Source organism: Pleurodeles waltl, chromosome 12 (genome assembly GCF_031143425.1).
Source record: "Pleurodeles waltl isolate 20211129_DDA chromosome 12, aPleWal1.hap1.20221129, whole genome shotgun sequence".
Taxonomy (NCBI): domain Eukaryota; kingdom Metazoa; phylum Chordata; class Amphibia; order Caudata; family Salamandridae; genus Pleurodeles; species Pleurodeles waltl.
In genome coordinates this window covers 637,156,773-637,180,603 of record NC_090451.1, presented here as the reverse complement: position 1 = coordinate 637,180,603, position 23,831 = coordinate 637,156,773, and the positions used below count along the sequence as shown (strand labels likewise).

At 49.3% G+C, this 23,831-nt stretch overlaps 1 protein-coding gene across 27 annotated transcripts in view; it reads left to right on the top strand.

The window, feature by feature from the left end:
* Positions 1 to 23,831, top strand: part of UBAP2L (ubiquitin associated protein 2 like) — a 756,258-nt gene that overhangs the window by 299,297 nt on the left and 433,130 nt on the right. For all 27 annotated transcript variants that reach the window (XR_011200006.1, XR_011200008.1, XR_011200009.1 and 24 more), the window contains one exon: positions 3,818 to 3,906. Coding sequence is in view for 22 of the 27 variants with exons in the window: in XM_069218134.1 (XP_069074235.1) it covers positions 3,818 to 3,906 (89 nt within the window). In the remaining 5 variants the exon portion in view is untranslated. The remainder of the gene's footprint in view (positions 1 to 3,817; positions 3,907 to 23,831) is intronic.

The window sequence follows — 23,831 nt, the reverse complement described above, 5'->3', positions numbered from 1 at the left end:
GCGTGACCAAGTTCACTCTCCCCATGTGGCCAGCAACATGTCTGGTGTGTGGCAGGCTGGCAAAAAAAGTCAGCCCACACTGGAAGTCAGGTATGTTTTCAGGGGGCATCTCTAAGATACCCTCTGGGTGTATTTTTACAATAAATTGCACACTGGCATCAGTGTGCATTTATTGTGCTGAGAAGTTTGATACCAAACTTCACAGTTTTCAGTGTAGCCATTATGGTGCTGTGGAGTTCGTGTTTGACAGACTCCCAGACCATATACTCTTATGGCTACCCTGCACTTACAATGTCTAAGGTTTTGCTTAGACACTGCAGGGGCATAGTGCTCCTGCAGCTATGCCCTCACCTGTGGTATAGTGCACCCTGCTTTAGGGCTGTAAGGCCTGCTAGAGGTGTGAATTACCTGTGCCACAGGCAGTATTTTGTGGGCATGGCGTCCTGAGGGGGATGCCATGTCGACTTTGCATTTTTTTTCCCCACCAACACACACAATCTACAATGGCAGTGTGCATGTGTTATGTGAGGGGTCCCTAAGGGTGGCACAACACATGCTGCAGCCCTTGGAGACCTTCTGTGGTCACAGGGCCCTTGGTACCACTGGTAACTTACAAGGGACTTATCTGTGTGCCAGGGATGTGCCAATTTTGGAAACAATGGTGTAAGGAAATGCCTCCTTGGCATGGTTGCCCCCTGACTTTTTGCCTTTGCTGATGCTATGTTTACAATTGAAAGTGTGCTGAGGCCTGCTAACCAGGCCCCAGCACCAGTGTTCTTTCCCTAACCTGTACTTTTGTATCCACAATTGGCAGACCCTGGCATCCAGATAAGTCCCTTGTAACTGGTACTTCTAGTACCAAGGGCCCTGATGCCAAGGAAGGTCTCTAAGGGCTGCAGCATGTCTTATGCCACCCTGGAGACCTCTCACTCAGCACAGACACACTGCTTGCCAGCTTGTGTGTGCTAGTGAGGACAAAACGAGTAAGTCGACATGGCACTCCCCTCAGGGTGCCATGCCAGCCTCTCACTGCCTATGCAGTATAGGTAAGACACCCCTCTAGCAGGCCTTACAGCCCTAAGGCAGGGTGCACTATACCATAGGTGAGGGTACCAGTGCATGAGCATGGTACCCCTACAGTGTCTAAATAAAACCTTAGACATTGTAAGTGCCGGGTAGCCATAAGAGTATATGGTCTGGGAGTCTGTCAAACACGAACTCCACAGCACCATAATGGCTACACTGAAAACTGGGAAGTTTGGTATCAAACTTCTCAGCACAATAAATGCACACTGATGCCAGTGTACATTTTATTGTAAAAAACACCACAGAGGGCACCTTAGAGGTGCCCCCTGAAACTTAACCGACTATCTGTGTAGGCTGACTAGTTTTAGCAGCCTGCCACAAACCGAGACATGTTGCTGGCCCCATGGGGAGAGTGTCTTTGTCACTCTGAGGCCAGTAACAAAGCCTGCACTGGGTGGAGATGCTAACACCTCTCCCAGGCAGGAATTGTCACACCTGGCGGTGAGCCTCAAAGGCTCACCTCCTTTGTGCCAACCCAGCAGGACTCTCCAGCTAGTGGAGTTGCCCGCCCCCTCCGGCCAGGCCCCACTTTTGGCGGCAAGGCCGGAGAAAATAATGAGAATAACAAGGAGGAGTCACTGGCCAGTCAGGACAACCCCTAAGGTGTCCTGAGCTGAGGTGACTCTAACTTTTAGAAATCCTCCATCTTGCAGATGGAGGATTCCCCCAATAGGGTTAGGATTGTGACCCCCTCCCCTTGGGAGGAGGCACAAAGAGGGTGTACCCACCCTCAGGGCTAGTAGCCATTGGCTACTAACCCCCCAGACCTAAACACACCCTTAAATTTAGTATTTAAGGGCTACCCTGAACCCTAGAAAATCAGATTCCTGCAACAAGAAGAAGGACTGCCCAGCTGAAAAACCCCTGCAGCGGAAGACCAGAAGACGACAACTGCCTTGGCTCCAGAAACTCACCGGCCTGTCTCCTGCCTTCCAAAGATCCTGCTCCAGCGACGCCTTCCGAAGGGACCAGCGACCTCGACATCCTCTGAGGACTGCCCCTGCTTCGAAAAGACAAGAAACTCCCGAGGACAGCGGACCTGCTCCAAGAAAAGCTGCAACTTTGTTTCCAGCGGCTTTTAAAGAACCCTGCAAGCTCCCCGCAAGAAGCGTGAGACTTGCAACACTGCACCCGGCGACCCCGACTCGGCTGGTGGCGATCCAACACCTCAGGAGGGACCCCAGGACTACTCTGATACTGTGAGTACCAAAACCTGTCCCCCCTGAGCCCCCACAGCGCCGCCTGCAGAGGGAATCCCGAGGCTTCCCCTGACCGCGACTCTTTGAACCTAAAGTCCCGACGCCTGGGAGAGACCCTGCACCCGCAGCCCCCAGGACCTGAAGGACCGGACTTTCACTGGAGAAGTGACCCCCAGGAGTCCCTCTCCCTTGCCCAAGTGGAGGGTTCCCCGAGGAATCCCCCCCTTGCCTGCCTGCAGCGCTGAAGAGATCCCGAGATCTCTCATAGACTAACATTGAAAACCCGACGCTTGCTTCTACACTGCACCCGGCCGCCCCCGCGCTGCTGAGGGTGAAATTTCTGTGTGGACTTGTGTCCCCCCCGGTGCCCTACAAAACCCCCCCTGGTCTGCCCTCCGAAGACGCGGGTACTTACCTGCAAGCAGACCGGAACCGGGGCACCCCCTTCTCTCCATTCTAGCCTATGTGTTTTGGGCACCACTTTGAACTCTGCACCTGACCGGCCCTGAGCTGCTGGTGTGGTGACTTTGGGGTTGCTCTGAACCCCCAACGGTGGGCTACCTTGGACCAAGAACTAAGCCCTGTAAGTGTCTTACTTACCTGGTTAACCTAACAAATACTTACCTCCCCTAGGAACTGTAAAAATTGCACTAAGTGTCCACTTTTAAAACAGCTATTTGTCAATAACTTGAAAAGTATACATGCAATTTTTATGATTTGAAGTTCCTAAAGTACTTACCTGCAATACCTTTCGAAGGAGCTATTACATGTAGAATTTGAACCTGTGGTTCTTAAAATAAACTAAGAAAAGATATTTTTCTATATAAAAACCTATTGGCTGGATTTGTCTCTGAGTGTGTGTACCTCATTTATTGTCTATGTGTATGTACAACAAATGCTTAACACTACTCCTTGGATAAGCCTACTGCTCGACCACACTACCACAAAATAGAGCATTAGTATTATCTATTTTTACCACTATTTTACCTCTAAGGGGAACCCTTGGACTCTGTGCATGCTATTCCTTACTTTGAAATAGCACATACAGAGCCAACTTCCTACAAATGGTAAATGTTTAGTGAAAGAACACTGGTGCTGGGTCCTGGTTAGCAGCATCCCAGCACTCTTCTCAGTCAAGTCAGCATCAATATCAGGCAAAAAGTGAGGGGTATCTGTAACAGGGAGCCATTTTCCTACACTTACCTCCAAGGGGGAACCTTTTGACTCTGTGCACACTATCTTACTTTGAGATAGTATATACAGAGCCAACTTCCGACAGTCAAGTTATGTAGTTAATTCTTTAATTCCTTAGTTTTCTCTCATCCACTCATACCTAGCAGTGAGGGCCAAGAGGAGGATTGAAGTTTATGTAGATAGAGTATCTTTTGAAGAATGACTGAAGAAGAAGCAACTTCTGTTGGGAAAGTCATTGCGAATGTATATATTGTTCAAGCCGTTTCTGATTTCCTTTATAGCTTATGTGACCCTTTTTTTTTTTTTTTACAACTTTCTAATTGTTGCTTTTACTTTAGGCAAAGCACCCCCCAACCTTCCTCCTGGAGTACCACCGCTTCTTCCAAACCCATACATCATGGCACCGGGTCTCCTTCACCCATATCCGGTGAGTCTTTCTGCCTGAAGACTGATTAGTAAGGTGTAGATTAAGACATCAGCATGCCAGTAGACCCTTAATAGCTAATACCATCGCTATGAAGGGGGAGGGGACAGAGCATGAAAAATAAATGGGAAGTGGTTCTAGGTGCAGTCAGTCTCTTCCTGCGTGGGTTACAACTCAAGCCTCCAGTTTCTTATAAATATGCAAAGTGGTTGCTACTAGTCTTTTTATCAATTACATTTAATCTGTATGCAGTTGGAGGTTTTTCTAAAGTATATTCTTATACTGTGGTAAGTCCTGGTTTGTTAGTGTAGAATATTGTAGGAGTAGAGTAAGGAGGTCAAGAGTGTGGACAAGTCCTTGGTTATACTATGAATTGTGGAAATGTAACATGCATTACTTTCTGGTTGTAAGTGTGGTCATGGGAGTCCTTTCATATATGAGCAATGTCCTGAATGAGAATCTTCTGTCTATTGCTCTTTTGAAAATTGGCATTTCTCCAGCATTGTATCTTTCATAGATTCACATGCTTGAATCATCCCCGTCGTCGAGGTGGGAGCCCCACGGTAAATTTAAATACATAAAGCAGTAAGTCAGTAAAAGTAAAACCAGTAGGCCTCATAGGGTATTTTACAGTCTATCCACTTTGTTTTGTGAAAAAGACCCAAACTTCAACATCAACCAATCAGGATTCAGCCCCTTCCCAACAGAGGCTGAATTCCCTCAGATTTTCTACCGCACGTCGTGTGAAGGGAGTCTCCCTGAGCTCTGCTCAGTTTTTGCCTTATGTAAAGAAATGGCTCCCTGTTGCAGTTACCCCCCACTTTTTGCCTGATACTGATGCTGACTTGACTGAGAAGTGTGCTGGGACCCTGCTAACCAGGACCCAGCACCAGTGTTCTTTCACCTAAAATGTACCATTGTCTCCACAATTGGCACAACCCTGGCACCCAGGTAAGTCCCTTGTAACTGGTACCCCTGGTACCAAGGGCCCTGATGCCAGGGAAGGTCTCTAAGGGCTGCAGCATGTCTTATGCCACCCTAGGGACCCCTCACTCAGCACAGACACACTGCTTGCCAGCTTGTGTGTGCTGATGGGGAGAAAATGACTAAGTCGACATGGCACTCCCCTCCGGGTGCCATGCCAACCTCCCACTGCCTGTGGCATAGGTAAGTAACCCCTCTAGTAGGCCTTACAGCCCTAAGGCAGGGTGCACTATACCACAGGTGAGGGCATATGTGCATGAGCACTATGCCCCTACAGTGTCTAAGCAAAACCTTAGACATTGTAAGTGCAGGGTAGCTATAAGAGTATATGGGCTGGGAGTCTGTCAAAAACGAACTCCACAGCTCCATAATGGCTACACTGAATACTGGGAAGTTTAGTATCAAACTTCTCAGAATAATAAACCCACACTGATGCCAGTGTTGGATTTATTAAAAAATGCACACAGAGGGCATCTTAGAGATACCCCCTGTATTTTACCCAATTGTTCAGTGCAGGACTGACTGGTCTGTGCCAGCCTGCTGCTGAGAGACGAGTGTCTGACCTCATGCGGTGAGAGCCTTTGTGCTCTCTGAGGACAGAAACAAAGCCTGCCCTGGGTGGAGGTGCTTCACACCTCCCCCCTGCAGGAACTGTAACACCTAGCAGTGAGCTTCAAAGGCTCAAGCTTCGTGTTACAATGCCCCAGGGCACTCCAGCTAGTGGAGATGCCCGCCTCCTGGACCCAGCCCCCACTTTTGGCGGCAAGTCCAGGAGAGATAATGAGAAAAACAAGGAGGAGTCACTGGCCAGTCAGGGCAGCCCCTAAGGTGTCCTGAGCTGAGGTGACTCTAACTTTTAGAAATCCTCCATCTTGCAGATGGAGGATTCCCCCAATAGGATTAGGGATGTGACCCCCTCCCCTTGGGAGGAGGCACAAAGAGGGTGTACCCACCCTCAGGGCTAGTAGCCATTGGCTACTAACCCCCCAGACCTAAACACGCCCTTAAATTTAGTATTTAAGGGCTTCCCTGAACCTAAGATTTTAGATTCCTGCAACAACAAGGACTGCCTAGCTGAAAACCCCTGCAGAGGAAGACCAGAAGACAACAACTGCCTTGGCTCCAGAAACTCACCGGCCTGTCTCCTGCCTTCCAAAGAACTCTGCTCCAGCGACGCCTTCCAAAGGGACCAGCGACCTCTGAATCCTCTGAGGACTGCCCTGCTTCGACGACGACAAGAAACTCCCGAGGACAGCGGACCTGCTCCAAAAAGACTTCAACTTTATCCAAAGAAGCAGCTTTAAAGAACCCTGCAATCTCCCCGCAAGAAGCGGGAGACTTGCAACACTGCACCCGGCGACCCCGACTCGGCTGGTGGAGAACCAACACCTCAGGGAGGACCCCCGGACTACTCTACGACTGTGAGTACCAAAACCTGTCCCCCCTGAGCCCCCACAGCGCCGCCTGCAGAGGGAATCCCGAGGCTTCCCCTGACCGCGACTCTCTGAAACCTAAGTCCCGACGCCTGGAAAAGACCCTGCAGCCGCAGTCCCCAGGACCTGAAGGACCGGACTTTCACTGCAGAAGTGACCCCCAGGAGTCCCTCTCCCTTGCCCAAGTGGAGGTTTCCCCGAGGAAGCCCCCCCTTGCCTGCCTGCAGCGCTGAAGAGATCCCTTGATCTCTCATTGACTTCCATTGTGAACCCGACGCTTGTTCTAACACTGCACCCGGCCGCCCCCGCGCCGCTGAGGGTGAAATTTCTGTGTGGGCTTGTGTCCCCCCCCGGTGCCCTACAAAACCCCCCTGGTCTGCCCTCCGAAGACGCGGGTACTTACCTGCTGGCAGACTGGAACCGGGGCACCCCCTTCTCTCCATTGAAGCCTATGCGTTTTGGGCACCACTTTGAACTCTGCACCTGACCGGCCCTGAGCTGCTGGTGTGGTAACTTTGGGGTTGCTCTGAACCCCCAACGGTGGGCTACCTTGGACCAAGAACTGAACCCTGTAAGTGTCGTACTTACCTGGTAAAACTAACAAAAACTTACCTCCCCCAGGAACTGTGAAAATTGCACTAAGTGTCCACTTTTAAAATAGCTATTTGTGAATAACTTGAAAAGTATACATGCAATTGAAATGATTCAAAGTTCCTAATGTACTTACCTGCAATACCTTTCAAACAAGATATTACATGTTAAATTTGAACCTGTGGTTCTTAAAATAAACTAAGAAAATATATTTTTCTATACAAAACCTATTGGCTGGATTTGTCTCTGAGTGTGTGTACCTCATTTATTGTCTGTGTATGTACAACAAATGCTTAACACTACTCCTTGGATAAGCCTACTGCTCGACCACACTACCACAAAATAGAGCATTAGTATTATCTCTTTTTACCACTATTTTACCTCTAAGGGGAACCCTTGGACTCTGTGCATGCTATTCCGTACTTTGAAATAGCACATACAGAGCCAACTTCCTACATCCTCCATCTTGCAGATGGAGGATTCCCCCAATAGGAATAGGGATGTGCCCCCCTCCCCTCAGGGAGGAGGCACAAAGAGGGTGTAGCCACCCTAAAGGACAGTAGCCATTAGCTACTGCCCTCCCAGACCTAAACACGCCCTTAAATTTAGTATTTAAGGGCTCCCCTGAACCTAAGAATTTAGATTCCTGAAACTACAAGAAGAGGACTGCTGAGCTGAAAAACCCCTGCAGAAGAAGAACTGAAGACACCAACTGCTTTGGCCCCAGTCTTACCGGCCTGTCTCCTGCCTTCCAAAGAAACCTGCTCCAGCGACGCTTTCCAAAGGACCAGCGACCTCTGAATCCTCAGGACTGCCCTGCTTCAAGAAAGACCAGAAACTCCTGAGGACAGCGGCCCTGCTCCAAAAGAACTGCAACTTTGTTACAGAGGAGCAGATTTAAAGACCCCTGCAAATCCCCGCAAGAAGCGTGAGACTTGCAACACTGCACCCGGCGACCCCGACTCGACTGGTGGAGAACCAACACCTCAGGGAGGACCCTCCGGCGACTCCGAGACCGTGAGTAACCAAAGTTGTCCCCCCTGAGCCCCCACAGCGACGCCTGCAGAGGGAATCCCGAGGCTCCCCCTGACCGCGACTGCCTGAACTCTAATTTCCCGACGGCTGGAAAAGACCCTGCACCCGCAGCCCCCAGCACCTGAAGGATCGGAACTTCTGTGCAGGAGTGACCCCCAGGAGGCCCTCTCCCTTGCCCAGGTGGTGGCTACCCCGAGGAGCCCCCCCCCCCCCCCTTGCCTGCCTGCCTGCTTCGCTGAAGAGACCCCTTGGTCTCCCATTGAAACCTACAGAGAACCCGACGCTTGTTTGCACACTGCACCCGGCCACCCCCGCGCTGCTGAGGGTTTACTTTCTGTGTGGACTTGTGTCCCCCCCCGGTGCCCTACAAAACCCCCCTGGTCTGCCCTCCGAAGACGCGGGTACTTACCTGCTGGCAGAATGGAACCGGGGCACCCCCTTCTCTCCATTGAAGCCTGTGTGTTTTGGGCACCTCTTTGACCTCTGCACCTGACCGGCCCTGAGCTGCTGGTGTGGTAACTTTGGGGTTGCTCTGAACCCCCAACGGTGGGCTACCTTGGACCCAAAACTGAGACCTGTAAGTGACTTACTTACCTGTTAAAAATAACAATACTTTACCTCCCCCCAGGAACTGTGAAAATTGCACTGTGTCCACTTTTAAAACAGCTAATTGCGTTTTATGTAAAAAGTATAAATGCTACTGTAATTATTCAAAGTTCCTAAAGTACTTACCTGCAATACCTTTCAAATGAGATATTACATGTAGAATTTGAACCTGTGGTTCTTAAAATAAACTAAGAAAATATATGTTCGATGGCATCTGTCGCTGTAGATACACATGGTATGCATGAGCTCGCCATCTGGTGTTGGGTCGGAGTGTTACAAGTTGTTTTTCTTCGAAGAAGTGTTTTCGAGTCACGGGACCGAGTGACTCCTCCTTCTGTGCTCATTGCGCATGGGCGTCGACTCCATCTTCGATTGTTTTCTTTCCGCCATCGGGTTCGGACGTGTTCCTGTCGCTCCGAGTTTCAGAACGGAAAGATAGCTGAAAACGGAAGATTTTCGACGGTATCGTTGCGATCCGGTTCGAGATAGACACATACGACGACGCGTTGAACATCGAAGCGCTTCGGTGCCCTTCGGGGTAGATTTCGGCACCCCGTCGGGGCCTAGTCGGCCCAACCGCGTGGAGAACAACGCCGATGGAACGGACCCAGTTTCGATTCTGCCCCGAATGCCACAACAAATATCCTTATACGGACCTACACTCGGTCTGTAACCTGTGCCTGTCACCCGAGCACAGCGAAGAATCCTGTGAGGCCTGTCGGGCGTTCCGGTCCCGAAAAACTCTGCGCGACCGTCGAGCGAGAAGACTGCAGATGGCGTCCACGCCAAAGGAGCGTCGACAGTTCGAGACAGAAGAGGAACAGGAGGAATCCTTTTCCATCCAGGATTCAGACTCCGACGAGCTAGACTCTACAAAAACTGTGAGTAAGACGTCGAGATCAGAACTTAAAAAAGGAAAGAAGGCCCAGGGGACGCCACTGCCAACCGGCCATGGCTCCACCCAAATTCTCGGTGACCAACAATCGGCACCGAAAAAGGCCCATTCAGTGTCGAGATCGTCCGACTTCGGTCGAGACACCGGCACGCAGCCTCCTCGGGACCGAGAGAGTGCTAAACAGAAGCATCGACACCGAGAGTTCGGTGTTGACACGGATCTACGCCGAGACAGTGGCGCCGAAGCCCATAGAGGCCAAGAATTTTCGGCACAGAAAAAGAGGAAGGTTACCTCGGAGCCGAAAAAACAATCAACAGGGTTTTCGGAGCCGAAAAAAGCGACATCAGACCCTGTTTCAGGCTCCTATACTGAAGAGCATTCTATGTCTTCACAAATGAAGAAACATAAGTTTGAACAAGAACTGCAATCCACTGAAGTGGATCACACGCAAAAGCGTATCTTTATTCAGCAGGGGACTGGGAAGATCAGTACCCTTCCACCTGTCAAACGAAAGAGAACGCTTCAGTTTACTCCTCAGCAACAAACAGCACAAAAGGTAACACCTCCTCCCTCGCCTCCACCTGTAACTCCGGCTTCGCCAACTTACACCCCGTCACATTCGCCAGCTCACACCGCCATGAGCCACGATGACCAAGATCAGGATGCGTGGGACTTGTACGACGCACCAGTGTCTGATAACAGCCCAGACACATACCCAACTAGGCCATCACCACCGGAAGACAGCACAGCCTACTCACAAGTGGTGGCTAGAGCAGCACTATTCCATAATGTGGAACTACACTCGGAACAAGTAGAGGATGATTTTTTATTTAACACCCTCTCTTCAACCCACAGCTCCTACCAAAGCCTGCCGATGCTCCCAGGCATGCTACGCCATGCAAAGGACATTTTCAAGGAGCCAGTTAAAAGTAGGGCAGTGACGCCTAGGGTGGACAAAAAGTATAAGGCGCCTCCTACGGACCCTGTATTCATCACCTCTCAGCTGCCACCAGATTCTGTGGTGGTAGGGGCTGCCAGAAAACGGGCAAATTCACACACTTCTGGGGATGCACCTCCCCCAGATAAAGAAAGCAGGAAGTTCGATGCAGCCGGGAAGAGGGTTGCTGTCCAAGCAGCAAACCAGTGGCGCATCGCAAATTCACAAGCGCTGCTTGCGCGATACGACAGAGCCCACTGGGATGAGATGCAGCATCTCATTGAACATCTCCCAAAAGATCTGCAAAAAAGAGCAAAACAGGTTGTTGAGAAGGGTCAAAACATTTCCAACAATCAAATACGCTCCTCAATGGATGCAGCAGACACAGCCGCAAGGACCATTAATACGTCGGTTACCATCCGTAGGCACGCATGGCTCAGAACGTCTGGATTCAAGCCAGAAATTCAGCAGGCAGTGCTTAACATGCCAGTCAACGAAAAACTTCTGTTCGGTCCGGAGGTCGACACAGCCATAGAAAAGCTCAAGAAGGACACTGACACTTCCAAGGCCATGGACGCACTCTACTCCCCGCAGAGCAGAGGATCTTATAACACCTTCCGCAAAACACCTTTTAGAGGAGGGTTTCGGGGTCAGGCCACACAAGCTAGCACCTCACAGTCCGCACCGCCCACCTACCAGGGACAGTACAGGGGAGGTTTTCGGGGCCAGTATAGAGGGGGGCAATTCCCTAGGAATAGAGGAAGATTTCAAAGCCCCAAAACCACTACCAACAAGCAGTGACTCACACGTCACTCACCCCTCCCACACAACACCAGTGGGGGGGAGGATACGTCAATATTACGAAGCATGGGACAAAATAACTACAGACACATGGGTCCTAGCAATTATCCAACATGGTTATTGCATAGAATTCCTGCAATTCCCCCCAAGACATACCACCAAAATCACAAAATTTATCAAAATACCATTCACAGCTTCTAGAGATAGAAGTTCAAGCACTACTGCAAAAAAATGCAATAGAATTAGTACCCAGCACACAAATAAACACAGGAGTTTATTCACTGTACTTCTTGATACCAAAAAAGGACGAAACACTGAGACCAATTCTAGACCTCAGAGTAGTAAACACATTCATCAAATCAGACCACTTTCACATGGTCACACTACAAGAAGTGTTACCATTGCTCAAAAAACACAACTACATGACAACCCTAGACCTCAAGGACGCATATTTCCATATACCAATACATCAATCACACAGGAAATATCTAAGGTTTGTATTCAAAGGAATACATTACCAATTCAAAGTATTGCCTTTTGGTTTAACAACCGCTCCAAGAGTATTCACAAAATGCCTAGCAGTAGTCGCTGCACACATCAGAAGGCAGCAAATACATGTGTTCCCGTATCTAGACGACTGGCTAATCAAAACCAGTTCGCTCACACAATGCTCAAACCACACAAATCAAGTCATACAAACCCTCTACAAACTAGGGTTCACCGTCAACTTTGCAAAATCAAACATTCTGCCAAGCAAAGTACAGCAATATCTAGGAGCCATAATAGACACGACAAAACGAGTAGCAACGCCAACTCCACAAAGGATCCACAATTTCAACAGAGTTGTAAGGAAATGCCTCCTTGGCATGGTTGCCCCCTGACTTTTTGCCTTTGCTGATGCTATGTTTACAATTGAAAGTGTGCTGAGGCCTGCTAACCAGGCCCCAGCACCAGTGTTCTTTCCCTAACCTGTACTTTTGTATCCACAATTGGCAGACCCTGGCATCCAGATAAGTCCCTTGTAACTGGTACTTCTAGTACCAAGGGCCCTGATGCCAAGGAAGGTCTCTAAGGGCTGCAGCATGTCTTATGCCACCCTGGAGACCCCTCACTCAGCACAGACACCCTGCTTGCCAGCTTGTGTGTGCTAGTGAGGACAAAACGAGTAAGTCGACATGGCACTCCCCTCAGGGTGCCATGCCAGCCTCTCACTGCCTATGCAGTATAGGTAAGACACCCCTCTAGCAGGCCTTACAGCCCTAAGGCAGGGTGCACTATACCATAGGTGAGGGTACCAGTGCATGAGCATGGTACCCCTACAGTGTCTAAACAAAACCTTAGACATTGTAAGTGCAGGGTAGCCATAAGAGTATATGGTCTGGGAGTCTGTCAAACACGAACTCCACAGCACCATAATGGCTACACTGAAAACTGGGAAGTTTGGTATCAAACTTCTCAGCACAATAAATGCACACTGATGCCAGTGCACATTTTATTGTAAAATACACCACAGAGGGCACCTTAGAGGTGCCCCCTGAAACTTAACCGACTATCTGTGTAGGCTGACTAGTTTTAGCAGCCTGCCACAAACCGAGACATGTTGCTGGCCCCATGGGGAGAGTGCCTTTGTCACTCTGAGGCCAGTAACAAAGCCTGCACTGGGTGGAGATGCTAACACCTCTCCCAGGCAGGAATTGTCACACCTGGCGGTGAGCCTCAAAGGCTCACCTCCTTTGTGCCAACCCAGCAGGACACTCCAGCTAGTGGAGTTGCCCGCCCCCTCCGGCCAGGCCCCACTTTTGGCGGCAAGGCCGGAGAAAATAATGAGAATAACAAGGAGGAGTCACTGGCCAGTCAGGACAGCCCCTAAGGTGTCCTGAGCTGAGGTGACTCTAACTTTTAGAAATCCTCCATCTTGCAGATGGAGGATTCCCCCAATAGGATTAGGGATGTGACCCCCTCCCCTTGGGAGGAGGCACAAAGAGGGTGTACCCACCCTCAGGGCTAGTAGCCATTGGCTACTAACCCCCCAGACCTAAACACGCCCTTAAATTTAGTATTTAAGGGCTACCCTGAACCCTAGAAAATTAGATTCCTGCAACTACAAGAAGAAGGACTGCCTAGCTGAAAACCCCTGCAGAGGAAGACCAGAAGACGACTACTGCCTTGGCTCCAGAAACTCACCGGCCTGTCTCCTGCCTTCCAAAGATCCTGCTCCAGCGACGCCTTCCAAAGGGACCAGCGACCTCGACATCCTCTGAGGACTGCCCCTGCTTCGAAAAGACAAGAAACTCCCGAGGACAGCGGACCTGCTCCAAGAAAGGCTGCAACTTTGTTTCCAGCAGCTTTAAAGAACCCTGCAAGCTCCCCGCAAAAGGCGTGAGACTTGCAACACTGCACCCGGCGACCCCGACTCGGCTGGTGGCGATCCAACACCTCAGGAGGGACCCCAGGACTACTCTAAGACTGTGAGTACAAAAACCTGTCCCCCCTGAGCCCCCACAGCGCCGCCTGCAGAGGGAATCCCGAGGCTTCCCCTGACCGCGACTCTTTTGAATCCAAAGTCCCGACACCTGGGAGAGACCCTGCACCCGCAGCCCCCAGGACCTGAAGGACCGGACTTTCACTGGAGGAGTGACCCCCAGGAGTCCCTCTCCCTTGCCCAAGTGGAGGTTTCCCCGAGGAACCCCCCCCTTGCCTGCCTGCAGCGCTGAAGAGATCCCTAGATCTCCCATTGACTTCCATTACAAACCCGACGCTTGTTTCTACACTGCACCCGGCCGCCCCCGCGCTGCTGAGGGTGAAATTTCTGTGGGGGCTTGTGTCCCCCCCGGTGCCCTACAAAACCCCCCTGGTCTGCCCTCCGAAGACGCGGGTACTTACCTGCAAGCAGACCGGAACCGGGGCACCCCCCTTCTCTCCATTCTAGCCTATGTGTTTTGGGCACCACTTTGAACTCTGCACCTGACCGGCCCGGAGCTGCTGGTGTGGTGACTTTGGGGTTGCTCTGAACCCCCAACGGTGGGCTACCTTGGACCAAGAACTGAACCCTGTAAGTGTCTTACTTACCTGGTAAAACTAACAAATACTTACCTCCCCTAGGAACTGTGAAAATTGCACTAAGTGTCCACTTTTAAAACAGCTATTTGTGAATAACTTGAAAAGTATACATGCAATTTTGATGATTTGAAGTTCCTAAAGTACTTACCTGCAATACCTTTCGAATGAGCTATTACATGTAGAATTTGAACCTGTGGTTCTTAAAATAAACTAAGAAAAGATATTTTTCTATATAAAAACCTATTGGCTGGATTTGTCTCTGAGTGTGTGTACCTCATTTATTGTCTATGTGTATGTACAACAGATGCTTAACACTACTCCTTGGATAAGCCTACTGCTCGACCACACTACCACAAAATAGAGCATTAGTATTATCTATTTTTACCACTATTTTACCTCTAAGGGGAACCCTTGGACTCTGTGCATGCTATTCCTTACTTTGAAATAGCACATACAGAGCCAACTTCCTACATTGGTGGATCAGCGGTGGGGTACAAGACTTTGCATTTGCTGGACTACTCAGCCAATACCTGATCACACGACAAATTCCAAAATTGTCATTAGAAATTGATTTTTGCAATTTGAAAAGTTTTCTAAATTCTTAAAAGACCTGCTAGGGCCTTGTGTTAGATCCTGTTTAGCATTTCTTTTAGAGTTTAAAAGTTTGTAAAAGTTTGAATTAGATTCTAGAACCAGTTGTAGATTCTTAAAAAGTATTCCAACTTTTAGAAGCAAAATGTCTAGCACAGATGTGAATGTGGTGGAACTCGACACCACACCTTACCTCCATCTACAGATGAGAGAGCTAAGGTCACTCTGTAAACTAAAGAAAATAGCAATGGGCCCCAAACCTACCAAAGTACAGCTCCAGGAGCTTTTGGCAGAGTTTGAAAAGGCCAACCCCTCTGAGGATGGCAACTCAGAGGATGAAGATAGTGACTTGGAGGGAAATTCCCCCCCTCCAGTCCTACTTAGGGAGAGCAGGGCTTCTCAAGCCCTGACTCCACAAATAATAGTCAGAGATGCTAGTTCCCTCACAGGAGGGACCAACAACTCTGAAATCACTGAGGATAACTCCAGTGAAGAGGACATCCAGTTAGCCAGGATGGCCAAAAGATTGGCTTTGGAAAGACAGATCCTAGCCATAGAGAGGGAAAGACAAGAGATGGGCCTAGGACCCATCAATGGTGGCAGCAACATAAATAGGGTCAGAGATTCTCCTGACATGTTGAAAATCCCTAAAGGGATTGTAACTAAATATGAAGATGGTGATGACATCACCAAATGGTTCACAGCTTTTGAGAGGGCTTGTGTAACCAGAAAAGTGAACAGATCTCACTGGGGTGCTCTCCTTTGGGAAATGTTCACAGGAAAGTGTAGGGATAGACTCCTCACACTCTCTGGACAAGATGCAGAATCTTATGACCTCATGAAGGGTACCCTGATTGAGGGCTTTGGATTCTCCACTGAGGAGTACAGGATTAGGTTCAGGGGGGCTCAAAAATCCTCGAGCCAGACCTGGGTTGACTTTGTTGACTACTCAGTGAAAACACTAGATGGTTGGATTCAAGGCAGTGGTGTAAGTAATTATGATGGGCTGTACAATTTATTTGTGAAAGAACACCTGTTAAGTAATTGTTTCAATGATAAACTGCATCAGCATCTGGTAGACCTAGGACCAATTTCTCCCCAAGAATTGGGAAAGAAGGCGGACCATTGGGTCAAGACAAGGGTGTCCAAAACTTCAACAGGGGGTGACCAAAAGAAAGGGGTCACAAAGACTCCCCAGGGGAAGGGTGATGAGACAACCAAAACTAAAAATAGTAAAGAGTCTTCTACAGGCCCCCAAAAACCTGCACAGGAGGGTGGGCCCAGAGCCTCTTCACAGAACAATGGGTACAAGGGTAAAAACTTTGATCCCAAAAAGGCCTGGTGTCATAGCTGTAAACAGCATGGACACCAAACTGGAGACAAGGCCTGTCCCAAGAAAGGTTCCACTCCAAACTCCCATCCAGGTAACACTGGTATGGCTAGTCTCCAAGTGGGATCAACAGTGTGCCCAGAGCAAATCAGGGTCCACACTGAAGCTACTCTAGTTTCTGAGGGTGGGGTGGATTTAGCCACACTAGCTGTCTGGCCGCCTAACATGCAAAAATACAGACAGCAACTCTTAATTAATGGGACTAGAATAGAGGGCCTGAGGGATACAGGTGCCAGTGTCACCATGGTGACAGAGAAACTGGTTTCCCCTGGCCAATACCTGACTGGAAAAACTTACACAGTCACCAACGCTGACAATCAGAGAAAAGTACATCCCATGGCAATGGTTACTTTAGAATGGGGAGGGGTCAATGGCCTGAAACAGGTGGTGGTCTCCTCAAATATCCCAGTGGACTGTCTGCTTGGAAATGACCTGGAGTCCTCAGCATGGGCTGAGGTAGAGCTAAAAACCCATGCAGCAATGCTGGGTATCCCTGAACTGGTGTGTGTGAAAACAAGAGCACAATGCAAGGCACAGGGTGAAAAAGTAGAGCTGGAGTCTGGAAAAATGGCCCAGCCTACCAAGAGAACAGGAAAGTCAGTTGAGAAACCAACTGCAACACAGCAAAAGAAAGGGAACCTCTCTTCTCAGGAAGAAGTTCTGCCCTCTGAGGGAACTGAGCCTTTGGAGCTTGAACCTTATCAGGTTGAGCTCTTAGGCCCAGGGGGACCCTCAAGGGAAGAGCTGTGTAAGGGACAAGAAACCTGTCCCTCTCTTGAAGGCCTTAGGCAGCAAGCTGCTGAAGAGTCCAAAGGCAAGAAAAATGGAACACATAGGGTCTATTGGGAAGATGGGCTCCTGTACACTGAGGCCAGAGACCCCAAACCTGGTGCCACTAGGAGAGTGGTAGTGCCTCAGCTGTTCAGAGAGTTCATCCTAACATTGGCCCATGACATTCCCCTTGCTGGACATTTGGGACAAACCAAGACGTGGGAGAGGTTAGTCAACCACTTCTACTGGCCCAATATGTCCAGCACGGTTAAGGAGTTTTGCCTCTCCTGCCCCACCTGTCAAGCCAGTGGTAAGACAGGTGGGCATCCAAAGGCCCCCCTCATTCCACTTCCAGTGGTGGGGGTGCCCTTTGAAAGAGTGGGTGTGGACATAGTTGGTCCACTGGAACCTCCCACAGCCTCAGGAAATATGTATATCCTGGTAGTAGTGGATCATGCTACCAGGTATCCTGAAGCTATTCCCCTTAGGTCAACTACTGCCCCTGCAGTAGCCAAGGCCCTCATTGGTATCTTTACCAGAGTGGGGTTCCCTAAGGAGGTGGTGTCTGACCGAGGTACCAACTTCATGTCAGCATACCTAAAGCACATGTGGAATGAGTGTGGAGTGACTTATAAATTCACTACACCATACCATCCACAAACTAATGGCTTGGTTGAGAGATTCAACAAGACATTAAAGGGCATGATCATGGGGCTCCCAGAAAAACTCAAAAGGAGATGGGATGTCCTCCTGCCATGTCTGCTTTTCGCTTACAGGGAGGTACCACAGAAGGGAGTAGGGTTCTCACCCTTTGAACTTCTGTTTGGTCATCCTGTAAGGGGACCACTTGCCCTTGTTAAAGAAGGCTGGGAGAGACCTCTCCATGAGCCTAAACAGGACATAGTGGACTATGTACTTGGCCTTCGCTCTAGAATGGCAGAGTACATGGAAAAGGCAACCAAAAACCTTGAGGCCAGCCAACAGCTCCAGAAGTTTTGGTATGACCAAAAGGCTGCACTGGTTGAGTTCCAACCAGGGCAGAAGGTCTGGGTTCTGGAGCCTGTGGCTCCCAGGGCACTCCAGGACAAATGGAGTGGCCCTTACCCAGTACTAGAGAGGAAGAGTCAGGTCACCTACTTGGTGGACCTGGGCACAAGCAGGAGCCCCAAAAGGGTGATCCATGTAAACCGCCTTAAGCTCTTCCACGACAGGGCTGATGTCAATCTGTTGATGGTAACAGATGAGGATCAGGAGGCAGAGAGTGAACCTCTCCCTGATCTTCTGTCATCAGACCCAAAAGATGGTACAGTAGATGGAGTGATCTACTCAGACACCCTCTCTGGCCAACAGCAAGCTGATTGTAGGAGAGTCCTACAACAGTTTCCTGAACTCTTCTCCTTAACCCCTGGTCAGACACACCTGTGTACCCATGATGTGGACACAGGAGACAGCATGCCTGTCAAGAACAAAATCTTTAGACAATCTGACCATGTTAAAGAAAGCATCAAGGTGGAAGTCCACAAGATGCTGGAATTGGGAGTCATTGAGCGCTCTGACAGCCCCTGGGCTAGCCCAGTGGTCTTAGTCCCCAAACCTCACACCAAAGATGGAAAGAAAGAGATGAGGTTTTGTGTGGACTACAGAGGGCTCAATTCTGTCACCAAGACAGATGCCCATCCAATTCCAAGAGCTGATGAGCTCATTGATAAATTAGGTGCTGCCAAATTTCTAAGTACCTTTGACTTGACAGCAGGGTACTGGCAAATAAAAATGGCACCTGGAGCAAAAGAAAAGACAGCATTCTCCACACCTGATGGGCATTATCAGTTTACTGTTATGCCCTTTGGTTTAAAGAATGCCCCTGCCACCTTCCAAAGGTTGGTGAATCAAGTCCTTGCTGGCTTGGAGTCCTTTAGCACAGCTTATCTTGATGATATTGCTGTCTTTAGCTCCACCTGGCAGGATCACCTGGTCCACCTGAGGAAGGTTTTGAAGGCTCTGCAATCTGCAGGCCTCTCTATCAAGGCATCCAAATGCCAGATAGGGCAGGGAACTGTGGTTTACTTGGGACACCTTGTAGGTGGAGGCCAAGTTCAGCCACTCCAACCCAAGATCCAGACTATTCTGGACTGGGTAGCTCCAAAAACCCAGACTCAAGTCAGGGCATTCCTTGGCTTGACTGGGTATTACAGGAGGTTTGTGAAGGGATATGGATCCATTGTGACAGCCCTCACTGAACTCACCTCCAAGAAAATGCCCAAGAAAGTAAACTGGACTGTGGAATGCCAACAGGCCTTTGACACCCTGAAACAGGCAATGTGCTCAGCACCAGTTCTAAAAGCTCCAGATTATTCTAGGCAGTTCATTGTGCAGACTGATGCCTCTGAACATGGGATAGGGGCAGTTTTGTCCCAAACAAATGATGATGGCCTTGACCAGCCTGTTGCTTTCATTAGCAGGAGGTTACTCCCCAGGGAGCAGCGTTGGAGTGCCATTGAGAGGGAGGCCTTTGCTGTGGTTTGGTCCCTGAAGAAGCTGAGACCATACCTCTTTGGGACTCACTTCCTAGTTCAAACTGACCACAGACCTCTCAAATGGCTGATGCAAATGAAAGGTGAAAATCCTAAACTGTTGAGGTGGTCCATCTCCCTACAGGGAATGGACTTTATAGTGGAACACAGACCTGGGACTGCCCATGCCAATGCAGATGGCCTTTCCAGGTTCTTCCACTTAGAAAATGAAGACTCTCTTGGGAAAGGTTAGTCTCATCCTCTTTCGTTTGGGGGGGGGTTGTGTAAGGAAATGCCTCCTTGGCATGGTTGCCCCCTGACTTTTTGCCTTTGCTGATGCTATGTTTACAATTGAAAGTGTGCTGAGGCCTGCTAACCAGGCCCCAGCACCAGTGTTCTTTCCCTAACCTGTACTTTTGTATCCACAATTGGCAGACCCTGGCATCCAGATAAGTCCCTTGTAACTGGTACTTCTAGTACCAAGGGCCCTGATGCCAAGGAAGGTCTCTAAGGGCTGCAGCATGTCTTATGCCACCCTGGAGACCCCTCACTCAGCACAGACACCCTGCTTGCCAGCTTGTGTGTGCTAGTGAGGACAAAACGAGTAAGTCGACATGGCACTCCCCTCAGGGTGCCATGCCAGCCTCTCACTGCCTATGCAGTATAGGTAAGACACCCCTCTAGCAGGCCTTACAGCCCTAAGGCAGGGTGCACTATACCATAGGTGAGGGTACCAGTGCATGAGCATGGTACCCCTACAGTGTCTAAACAAAACCTTAGACATTGTAAGTGCAGGGTAGCCATAAGAGTATATGGTCTGGGAGTCTGTCAAACACGAACTCCACAGCACCATAATGGCTACACTGAAAACTGGGAAGTTTGGTATCAAACTTCTCAGCACAATAAATGCACACTGATGCCAGTGCACATTTTATTGTAAAATACACCACAGAGGGCACCTTAGAGGTGCCCCCTGAAACTTAACCGACTATCTGTGTAGGCTGACTAGTTTTAGCAGCCTGCCACAAACCGAGACATGTTGCTGGCCCCATGGGGAGAGTGCCTTTGTCACTCTGAGGCCAGTAACAAAGCCTGCACTGGGTGGAGATGCTAACACCTCTCCCAGGCAGGAATTGTCACACCTGGCGGTGAGCCTCAAAGGCTCACCTCCTTTGTGCCAACCCAGCAGGACACTCCAGCTAGTGGAGTTGCCCGCCCCCTCCGGCCAGGCCCCACTTTTGGCGGCAAGGCCGGAGAAAATAATGAGAATAACAAGGAGGAGTCACTGGCCAGTCAGGACAGCCCCTAAGGTGTCCTGAGCTGAGGTGACTCTAACTTTTAGAAATCCTCCATCTTGCAGATGGAGGATTCCCCCAATAGGATTAGGGATGTGACCCCCTCCCCTTGGGAGGAGGCACAAAGAGGGTGTACCCACCCTCAGGGCTAGTAGCCATTGGCTACTAACCCCCCAGACCTAAACACGCCCTTAAATTTAGTATTTAAGGGCTACCCTGAACCCTAGAAAATTAGATTCCTGCAACTACAAGAAGAAGGACTGCCTAGCTGAAAACCCCTGCAGAGGAAGACCAGAAGACGACTACTGCCTTGGCTCCAGAAACTCACCGGCCTGTCTCCTGCCTTCCAAAGATCCTGCTCCAGCGACGCCTTCCAAAGGGACCAGCGACCTCGACATCCTCTGAGGACTGCCCCTGCTTCGAAAAGACAAGAAACTCCCGAGGACAGCGGACCTGCTCCAAGAAAGGCTGCAACTTTGTTTCCAGCAGCTTTAAAGAACCCTGCAAGCTCCCCGCAAAAGGCGTGAGACTTGCAACACTGCACCCGGCGACCCCGACTCGGCTGGTGGCGATCCAACACCTCAGGAGGGACCCCAGGACTACTCTAAGACTGTGAGTACAAAAACCTGTCCCCCCTGAGCCCCCACAGCGCCGCCTGCAGAGGGAATCCCGAGGCTTCCCCTGACCGCGACTCTTTTGAATCCAAAGTCCCGACACCTGGGAGAGACCCTGCACCCGCAGCCCCCAGGACCTGAAGGACCGGACTTTCACTGGAGGAGTGACCCCCAGGAGTCCCTCTCCCTTGCCCAAGTGGAGGTTTCCCCGAGGAACCCCCCCCTTGCCTGCCTGCAGCGCTGAAGAGATCCCTAGATCTCCCATTGACTTCCATTACAAACCCGACGCTTGTTTCTACACTGCACCCGGCCGCCCCCGCGCTGCTGAGGGTGAAATTTCTGTGGGGGCTTGTGTCCCCCCCGGTGCCCTACAAAACCCCCCTGGTCTGCCCTCCGAAGACGCGGGTACTTACCTGCAAGCAGACCGGAACCGGGGCACCCCCCTTCTCTCCATTCTAGCCTATGTGTTTTGGGCACCACTTTGAACTCTGCACCTGACCGGCCCGGAGCTGCTGGTGTGGTGACTTTGGGGTTGCTCTGAACCCCCAACGGTGGGCTACCTTGGACCAAGAACTGAACCCTGTAAGTGTCTTACTTACCTGGTAAAACTAACAAATACTTACCTCCCCTAGGAACTGTGAAAATTGCACTAAGTGTCCACTTTTAAAACAGCTATTTGTGAATAACTTGAAAAGTATACATGCAATTTTGATGATTTGAAGTTCCTAAAGTACTTACCTGCAATACCTTTCGAATGAGCTATTACATGTAGAATTTGAACCTGTGGTTCTTAAAATAAACTAAGAAAAGATATTTTTCTATATAAAAACCTATTGGCTGGATTTGTCTCTGAGTGTGTGTACCTCATTTATTGTCTATGTGTATGTACAACAGATGCTTAACACTACTCCTTGGATAAGCCTACTGCTCGACCACACTACCACAAAATAGAGCATTAGTATTATCTATTTTTACCACTATTTTACCTCTAAGGGGAACCCTTGGACTCTGTGCATGCTATTCCTTACTTTGAAATAGCACATACAGAGCCAACTTCCTACAAGAGTCATTCAACACATGTCTCCAAACCAAACAATACAAGCAAGAACAATACTACAGCTCCTAGGCATGATGTCCTCATGCATAGCCATTGTCCCAAACGCAAGACTGCACATGAGGCCCTTACAACTGTGCCTAGCCTCACAGTGGTCTCAAGCACAGGGTCACCTTCTAGATCTGGTGTTGCTAGACCGCCAAACTTACCTCTCGCTTCTATGGTGGAACAGTATAAATTTAAACATAGGGCAGCCTTTCCAAGACCCAGTGCCACAGTACGTAATAACAGATGCTTCCATGACAGGGTGGGGAGCACATCTCAATCAACACAACATAAGAGGACAATGGAACATACATCAAACAAAACTGCATATAAATCATCTAGAATTATTAGCAGTTTTTCAAGCACTAAAAGCTTTCCAACCAATCATAACCCACAAATACATCCTTGTCAAAACAGACAACATGACAACGATGTATTATCTAAACAAACAAGGAGGAACACATTCAACGCAGTTAAGCTTGTTAGCTCAAAAAATATGGAAGTGGGCAATCCATCATCAAATTGGTCTAATAGCACAGTTTATTCCGGGGATCCAGAATCAGCTGGCAGACAATCTCTCTCGAGATCACCAGCAAGTCCACGAATGGGAAATCCACCCACAGATTCTGAACACCTACTTCACACTCTGGGGAACACCACAAATAGACTTATTTGCAACAAAAGAGAACGCAAAATGCCAAAACTTTGCGTCCAGATACCCACACAAGCAATCCCAAGGCAATGCCCTATGGATGAACTGGTCAGGAATATTTGCTTACGCTTTTCCTCCTCTCCTTCCTTACCTAGTAAACAAATTGAGTCAAAACAAACTCAAACTCATTTTAATAGCACCAACGTGGGCAAGACAACCCTGGTACACAACACTGCTAGATCTGTCTGTAGTACCACACATCAAACTGCCCAACAAACCAGATCTGTTAACGCAACACAACCAACAGATCAGACACCCGGACCCAGCATCGCTGAATCTAGCAATCTGGCTCCTGAAATCCTAGAATTCGGACACTTACAACTTAGCCAAGAGTGTATGGAAGTCATAAAGCAGGCCAGAAGGCCATCCACTAGACACTGCTACGCAAGTAAGTGGAAAAGATTTGTTTGGTACTGCTATCATAATCAGATACAACCACTAGACGCAACTCCAAAACATATAGTAAATTACTTGCTCCATTTACAAAAAGCAAAGCTAGCCTTCTCTTCTATTAAAATACACCTTGCAGCAATATCTGCATACCTGCAAACTACCTATTCAACTTCCTTGTATAGGATACCAGTTATCAAAGCATTCATAGAAG